Source organism: Pterocles gutturalis, unplaced genomic scaffold (assembly GCF_000699245.1).
Source record: "Pterocles gutturalis isolate BGI_N339 unplaced genomic scaffold, ASM69924v1 scaffold25711, whole genome shotgun sequence".
NCBI classification, from domain to species: domain Eukaryota; kingdom Metazoa; phylum Chordata; class Aves; order Pterocliformes; family Pteroclidae; genus Pterocles; species Pterocles gutturalis.
In genome coordinates, this window is record NW_010103783.1 from 22,825 (window position 1) to 31,838 (window position 9,014).

At 36.9% G+C, this 9,014-nt stretch overlaps 1 protein-coding gene across 1 annotated transcript; it reads right to left on the reverse strand.

Annotated features, from left to right (window-relative positions):
- Window positions 1–534: 534 nt before the first annotated feature.
- On the reverse strand, window positions 535–9,008 carry LOC104460173 (the record flags this gene model as incomplete). The annotated part of the gene is made up of 8 exons (XM_010086838.1): window positions 535–2,322; window positions 3,446–3,547; window positions 3,641–3,741; window positions 4,301–4,446; window positions 5,300–5,322; window positions 7,074–7,307; window positions 7,533–7,619; window positions 8,937–9,008. Coding segments are annotated over 8 exons (2,553 nt in total), but the record flags the coding sequence as incomplete, so codon positions are not given.
- Window positions 9,009–9,014: the final 6 nt, after the last annotated feature.

A 9,014-nucleotide genomic window follows, 5' to 3' on the forward strand; every position in this document is an offset into this window, starting at 1 on the left:
AAAGGGAGATAAGCAAAACAATCTTCAGTAACGCCCCTCTACATCCTTTATTTCCCCCATGACTTTCCTTCCCTCCCTGCCCATGAGGTGAAGGCTATTGTCTGTACTCTCTTACCAATTTAAGCTAAGTGCAAGTGGTGCTGTACCAAAACAGCAATATATGGCTTCCTCTTGCTAAGGTCTGAATCTGCTCTCTGGGACCCCTCAGTCCCCCACCACCCACACATACCCCAGTGGCACTTCTCAGAAGGTCTGCATTCTTAAACATACAGCACATATGGTCATACTTGAGTCTTTAAAAAGACATGATGCTTTCAGTTGTTCCTTCAGTTTGGGTTTGTACAATAAAAATCTCTTTAGTACCTTCTACTTGCTGACAAGTACCTATGTTTCTAACACAGAGATACCTCAACTGACCAGAATCAGACAGAGTAACAGCTGTAAAAGCAAAGGTATCCCCACTTTTTCATGTGTTAAGGAGCATTTATTTAATTCCAGCTTATTTAAGTGTAGTTATCATCCATTTCACTCTCTTCATGTCTCTGATTTTCTTCTAGTAGATATTTTGTCTTCGGCAACAGAAGAATATTCTGATGCACTGCTGGCATCACTAGAGACAGATGTCTGACTTAGCTCTTCAGTGTCAGAATCGCTGTCACTTGGCATTCCTCCTGCCTCATTTACCATAAGCACAGAACCTCCTGAAGATGGATCATTGCATGTGCCAGGAACGGAACAAGCTGCATTCTGCAACTGTACAGACTCAGGTTCATCTTCCCTCCTAGGAGAGGAACAGAGGTTTTCAGCAACAGTTTCACTTTCTTCATCTTTTACCTTCGTTTCTTTTTTTGCTGCTGTAATAATTTGAGTGGAAGATGCATTATCGCACTTAACAGGAAGGACAACTGAACATGAAGGCTGGCTACAAGAATTACCATCGGCAAGCACTTCTGTGCTTCCGGTTTTCTTTGGAGAGTTCATAGGAAAGAATGAAACTTCACATTTTGCATGACTATGTTTAGAAGCAGGCTCTGCACACTCTGAAGATAGAGACTTGCCTAGATTTAGAGGTGTTTTGTCAGGAGATTTCATCTTCTCTTTCTCTGTTTTTTCAGTACCATTTCCAGGCAAAACCATAGAGGAAGTCAGCGAATCAGAGTTATTTCTGACAATACTTCCAAATGAAAACACTGGTGAAGGCAACTGAAAACAGTTATTTTTGAAGGAAAATACACAATTACTAGGGAGAAGGGGGGACTTGGAAACATCATTCACCCCAGCTACAGTGTTGGTTTCTGAAGTACTGCAAGCAACCATTGTGATGGATTCTGAGGCATTAGCTTTTTGTTCCCATGAAACAGATGGTTTCTGTGTACCATATTCTGTAGTTTCCTTTGCAGAAAGTGTTTTTTCTCTCATGTGAGATGATGTATTTTTGTCAGATGGCTTCTCAGAATTGCTAAAAAATGAGGATAATGGTAAAGCCTTAAATGAATTGCTGACTCCTGACCCTGCAAAACAATCTCTTTCTGATTTGCCAAAGGGAAATGAAAAATCTGGCTTATCACTTTCTGCAAAGTCTAAATTAGGACTGGTTGAAGCATCAGAAACTGTGGTTTTGGATACAGGGTCATGTTTTCTAGGTTTGTTTTCATCCTGGTTATCGCTTTTATCCACACTATCACATTTTCCTAGATAAAATTGAGGGAAAACATATTTCCTATCTTTCTTTTTGAAGGAAAATGTACCTGTATCTTTAATAAATCTGGGTGAGGAGTTGTTACAGGCACTGAAAGCAAAAGGTGAAGCAAAAAGCCTCTGTGCAGAAACATCTAGAAATTCTGAATTTGAAACAGTAACAGCTACTGATGCTGCTGGTTTTAAGCCAGATGAAGTGCTAGAGTTTGTGTCCATTTCATTGGAAACAATAACTGCTGATGCCTGCATTGGCAGTTTTTCTTTAATTACTAAGTCTTTAGAATTTTCTGATATGGCCAGAGTGGTTACTTCCTGGGAACTTCTCTCATGAAATAATTTGAGGTCACCATTTGTTTCAGAAAAGTTCATACTTGTAGATGGTATGCTGTGATTACTGGTTCCAGAAAAGCTTCTCTCATTAAAGCCATCTGTCCTTTGCAGGGTTCCCGTTTTTACTTTATCTGTGTTATTTGCTTTGGTAGATGAAGATACAAAAGGAGTTCCTGAGGACCTATCCTTCAAAGCCTCAGGAATTACAAATTTATACTTTTTATTTGCAGGTAAACTTTGTGTCTTCAACTCATCGGTGAGCTGACATTCCATATAGTACTTGTAACGTAACTCCTACAATTACAGCAAAGAATCCCGTTAAATAAATGGCATTTGTGAATTCAGAGGCTATAAAACTCACATATGATCCTAAGACTGAACAAAGTTTTCATAGATTCTATACCATTTATGATATATTTTTACATTGCTGCTAGAAGGCAACAGAACTGTTTTCCATGATGACTTGTGTTATTTAAAAACAACTGAACAAAATATACACAGGACCCTGATGACAAAGCAGGTTTTGAAACAGGAGACTATAAAAAACTGTAAAGTCACTGCCAAAGCCAGAAATAGCTAAAAATACTAGCTTAGACATGAAGTGACAAGTTCTCAAATTGTCATGAAAAATAACTATCTAAAAATAAATTTAGGTGGTAGGTTTTTCTGGGCTTTGTTTTTTGTAGGTTTGTTTGTTTTTTACTAGATACAGTTACTACATAAATTGTATTCTCAATGGGAATAGAAAACAGATGTTCTCAAAAATAATACAGCAAAATAATCCTATATTTAAAGGCCCTAAGCAACTTTTTCATTTAATCATCTGCTACTGGTGTTCTCAGAACATACATTACGTGATCCACAGCCAGCCATGTTTCACTAGCTGTAACTAGAATCATTCTGTACAAAACAATACTCGCTCAGCCACCTACATGGAAGTGCTCTTAAGTGAAAAAAATCTAGTTGTATAACTAGTTCATTGGAAATGAAACAAAAAGAGAGACTGGATTCAGTTTCATGTCAAATTATCAGGAGTTTAAGTAGTCTTAGAGTGAATTCTCTTATATTCAGAAAACAGGACACAGGCAGATGACTTCCTCTTCAAATAGGCAATAGAGAAGCTTATTTGGATTAGAAAGCTACAAATGTGACTCAAAAAGCCACACTAAAATATAAAAATAAGTATTTTAAGTCAGTAGCAAGATTAAGTTCCAGATTTCTGAAGAAAAAAAAAAAAGTAAAATCCTGACAGCTTTAATAACCTAGTCAGATTTAATAACCTAGTCAGATTTAATTCTACAATTGGAAGGGTAACTTTCTACTAAGAAAACTGAAAAAGATTATAAAAGTTTATTTAGAGAGTTGTATCATAACAAATAGTAACTTAGCCATACTTACAACAGATGGTCAATCATACCTCATGGCTCATGTTTTGAAATGCTGACATTTCTGATATTGACATGAAGCGAGTACAGATCCTGCTACCGTCTGCTAGTGCTTCCTCCTGTCCTGCTACAGGCTGAAAAGTTTTGCAGTAGACATTATAGTTCATTTCCATAGGACAAAATAAACAAAAGAGTACAGTGCTGTAGCCTCATAGTCAATAACTTACAAGAAATGTGTTGGGTATATTCTTCTGCTCCTGGCATTGCTTTATATTATTTTTAAATAAAGTATTTTTTGTTGAGTTCTCATCTCTTCTAGAAGGTAGATCTATTAGAAAGAACATAAGTATATTGATGGAGAGCGTATTAAGTATGGATAATACTGAAATATTCCTGTGCATCTAAACATAGATTACAATTAAGAACAAAAGTTTATTGCCCTAAGTGAGACCCTAGTACTTGTTGAAACTGCTGTGCGATAAAGCAAGAGGCCTGCAAAAGAAGCTTTCTAAATGCATGGAGATATCTGCCCAGATACAAAACCTAACATTTCCTCCTATGAGGTAAAAACATTTAATCAGAGCGTAGCTAATGTTCCTGTTCCACTACAACAAATGCCCATCTAGTTCAGCAACACACTTCCAATAGTGGCAATAATGGTTATATAGGAAAATTATACTTCCCCCAGCTTCCGAAAATATAACCTAGGGACTTTCTAGAGAAAGGAGACTCACAAAATGCATTTAAAAGCCCTTGATGAATTGATCATCCATTAATGTAGTCAGATGATTTTTGAACACTTGCATATTTTTGCCCTGCAGATTGCTTATTAGCCATTAGTTTCACAGACTACAGGTTCCTAGACTGACTACCCAAATCTTTCCTACCTTTAACAATGCCTACGTTAACATGCGTTAACTTCAAAGCCAAGATTTCATTTACAACAGGTTTGATATCCATCTTCTTTTGAGTATACTCTGGTGGTTTTTCATAGCTGGATGCTATATTCATCAGGTCAAGCTGAGTTTTCATTCTGGAAAAAGGGGAAAAAAAAACCAGCTTAAACACTTGAGGGCTCACATGCCAACAACTAAATTACACCTGCCTAATAAAAAAAAAAATAATAAAAAAAATCACTAACAGGGAGAAGAAATCAGAAAAAGTAAGCCTTCAATAAAATGTGAGGTTCCCTAGAATTTTTTTTTTTACTTGACAATTCACTTGAATTAGGTTTCATACACAATGAAAACTGCAAGACGTAGGCCCTGTAACTCAGCAAAATTAGTAAACCCCTCCCCCCCCCCTTTTCTTCGTGTACTATACCTGAATCTAAATTATAATCTTTCTTCAGAGGACATTACTAATGTTAGTCTGAACCACAACAAGAACTAATTTCCAATATTATTTCTTAATCTCTGCTTAAAAAGTGCTAAGAAATCTAATTAGGAATCTTTAGAAATAAATATAAAGGGTATGTGCACTGCAAACACAAAAATGAAGACACTGCAGAATCTCCATACGTGCTCTCAAGCATAAAGATTTCTGAAAAAGCTCCAGGCATGCTTCAGTCTTCTCGAGTTTAAGTAAGACACCTAAAAATATCCAATCACCATGCATTAATGAATTCCTATGCTCAGTTTTTGTCAGGAAGCCAATCCAAAAGATTGATTATCTGTAATCCCAGATAGTACATCACTAAAATTCTTGACACATATTCTTAATCTGGAACATGGAGCATCCAAAAATCTCAGAGCATTATGTCTTAATTATTAAATACCAATTTCATTTTAAGTTGCTATATCTGGCCATATCAAAAGTAACTATTTTCTTAGTTTTTAATCTTATAATTACACTAGAGAACTAACAAAGCATGAAAAAAAATATACCTTGTATTCAAGCCACAGGCCACCTATAAATAAAACAAGAATTTGTAAGATGTGAATGAGTTTTCCTCCAACTCTCAAAAGGAGATTATAGCTTTATCAAAATACTTCAGACACTAAACTCCCTGTCTTCATTTCACAGAACTATAGGAAATAAGCCTGTTAACATGCAAAAAAATGAAAGAAAAACAGCAGCCAAATATAAAAAAAGCATGTCTTGAACAATCATCTTGTAATATTTTGCATTAAAGACAAAAAGAACTTCTTCAGAGCCATGAGTCATGACCCATATGGTTATCTAATCCATTTCAGATGTTCAGATATTTGTAAACATTCAAATCAAAGACTATTTTGTACTTTTTGGCAAGATAAGTGTCTGCTATCTGCTCTCAAGATGTTATTACACTGAGATTAAAAAAAGCTGTCTCTTAGTTTTAAATCAGCCAGATAATGGCAGTATGAACTGCACTGCGCTATAGTCAAGTGACACTTCCCAAAGAATGGGGTAGTGAAAAGTAAAAAACTGACTGGATTATAGACTAGCTGCTTCCCTATAAAAACCTGGTCATTAGACTGCACTGAATCTTAACAACAAAAAACCACCTCACTGAAATGAGTTGTGTACTGTTCTGGGGGACAGGTGGGAAGGTATGAAGTTTAAAGAATACTGATCACTAGACTCAGAAGCGGGAGTTGCTTTTACTTTGGGTAAAAGTGAAATTTTCCTTAATGAGTTGTTATCAGAAACTTAGTCAAAGTACTTCCTTAGCTTCCTATTTATCTGAAGGCAGCAAAAAGACCCATTGCAATATGCTATGGTTCCTCAGGAAAGCATAAGCCTTGAAGTTGAAGAAAACACAAAATCCAGTAGTTAAGTACTTTGCCCCACATTTATCATCTGCCTAAATTCCATACAGCTGCAGCCACAGTGTTTCAACACAAACGAGATGAAAAGGTCTACAGTAGCTTAGGTAACAGTGAAGATTAAGGTTCCTCTAACATTTATCTCTAAATCAGAAACAGTGTTTAAGGGAACTGCAGAGAAAAACACTATAAGGAAGACTTTCAGGGTCTTGTACACAGAAGTGTATATACTACAAAGTACAGCGTATGTTAGAAGCACCTAAGCTAGCCTTGAATGGGTGGATTCATCTCCATTGCACATCCTGGTGCAAAGTTTACAGCAGGTTTTAAAACCAGTATAATCACCTTAGCTCAGGTATCCCAACACAGTACTCTGCTGTGCAGCACAGACAAGTTATTGGTTCTGGCTCCAGTCTCTCCCCAAAGAGCATTTTTCATGCCTTACAAGTTTAAAAATGCAATGGAAGTGCTTAATACACAAAGCATTTGAAAATTAATATGAAAAAGCAAATAAATATGAGATGATTCTGAAGGCAGTGCTAATAAATAACTCCCTACCCAGCACCAAGGCAGCTTACTCTCACCGCTAGTAGCATAATACAGCAAGTGTTACAGCAACAGCTATACAGTCAACATTATTTTCTTCACTGAAAATTAATGAAATTGTGTCTACTGAATTCACTAAATATCACTAATAAGTTGCAAAGAAAGCTTTTCAAACTTTTCTAAAATGAAAAGCAATGTTATAAACAAGTATGAAGTGTGAAATAATTTTAGTCTGCATTATGTTTGTTGAATTTGTTTTTCCTGATACAGTTATTATCATATTCATATTCTACAATATAGCAGGCTGTGTATGACATTAGAGGTTCATTATACAACTGATAGGAAACTATAACAAAATGGCCATCACCTCCAGGAAATGCTGAGGATCACATTCATGGACAAGCTTTTCACAATCCTTCAAAAAATTCTCAATGGTCTTCTTGTGAGTTTCCTTCATTTTCTTCCAAATCTGAAATTCTTTCTCTTTTTTACTTCTTTGATTTTCAACATCTTCTAGCAATTGCCGTTTCTTCATTTCCAGAATTTTGAAAATTTCTCCAAATTCCAGTGCAATTAGCTCTGCATCATTGTTCAGCACCATCTATAGAAGCACAAGAACATAAAAACAGATGAAAACGCAGTAGCAAAGTCTGCATGCACTCACTTCCCTAAGGAAGCTCAGAGCACATCTATGCCACAAGCAGCATCAGTATGCTCCATGCTGTGATTAACCTATCATGAGTAGAGAAACAAAGACACACATATATATATGCATATATACACACATGTGTATATATATATAATTTAGCTGGCATCTGTAACTCACATCTGTATCCTTTGGTTGACCTGAGATTTCATTCGTCAGCTTCTCATTTATTATTCTCATTTTTTTCAGGCTGCTGAAGAAGGCTAACTGCAAGACAATTGAAACACTATTACAACTTTATCCACTCCATAAAATAAATACATTTTAGTGGTTATCTAGAATCACATTATGGGATGCACTGTACAATGTATTAAGCAAAGGTTGCTATTCAAAACATTGCTTTGTAACATTTAATGCTTTTCTGGATCAGTGCACAAACTTTCTTTTGACATTTCTCTCTCTCAATGTAATATTTTTAGGCTGTCCTACAATGCATAGTGCTAGAATGGCTATGGGGTTACTTTATAGTTAAACCATTGTTTCCTTCAGCCTTTTTTAACCTCTCCCCTCACACACACATCTATCACAATGTAAGTTTTAATGCTGTTATTCCAGTTTAACAAGCAACTGTGTGTTGTTTGTTTGTTTTTTTTTTAATGCCTCACAGTGATAAAATAGAAAGCTATGCACAACCAAGTTATTTCTGTTTGGTTTTAAACTAAGATTATCACTGTTTTTTCCTCCTTTATCTCACTATATTATCACTAAATTTCACATAGAAACCCATTCACTTCTGGTTTAAAGAATACTCAGTGCTGTACTTCAACTTTTATACCTATACTCTTCATCACTGCCCTGCAGTTGTTTCAATTACTGCACAGCAGAAGTGCTCTATGACATGCTATCCTGCACCAAATTTGCATAGGCATGAAAACCTCATTCTACCCATATGGTAGCTATTTTGGCAAAAATGACAACTACTACCCCTACAACCAGCCATTGGGCCAGGCAGTTACTTTCTTCATGCAAATGGGATTCATTAAATTATCACCTACTTAAACCATCTATTTCTAAATATGCAATTACCTATAGCCCAAATTACCTATGCCAGCTCAGAGAGCTTATAAACAAAGTATCTGTGGGTGGATTTTTTTTGTTAGTAAGACTGGCACCTTCCTGAACTTGGAAAAACTGGATCCAGACATGCAATAAACTCTTAGCACTAGTGTGCTTCTTCAGCAAAGGCTGCAATTCCCTATATTAAAACAGAGCAAAACTAAACAAAAAAACCTCCCAGCTCTTCAAGTACTTTAGTAAGCTGGGTTCAGATCTGTTGATACTGTAATATCACCTGGCCCCTTGTATGTGATGGATGAAGTCTGACAGCAGCAGGGGAAGGTACACCCCGGTAGTCCACAAACAAATCCTGACTCCTGGTTCGAAGCAGCACACTCCCTCGCTGCCTCTCGCCTGCCCACCCCATTACTTTTCTCACTGAAAGCACCCCAGGCCCGCTGGGGTCTCCTGTGGGACAGCCCGCCCTCCCAGCCAAACCTCTGGCATGCAGGGAAGCGCCGCGCTTACTTTTTCCTCCTGGTATACGGTGTCTATGAGGTTGACGGAGTGGAAGATGCCCTGGTGCTCCTCAGACACGCACTGGCC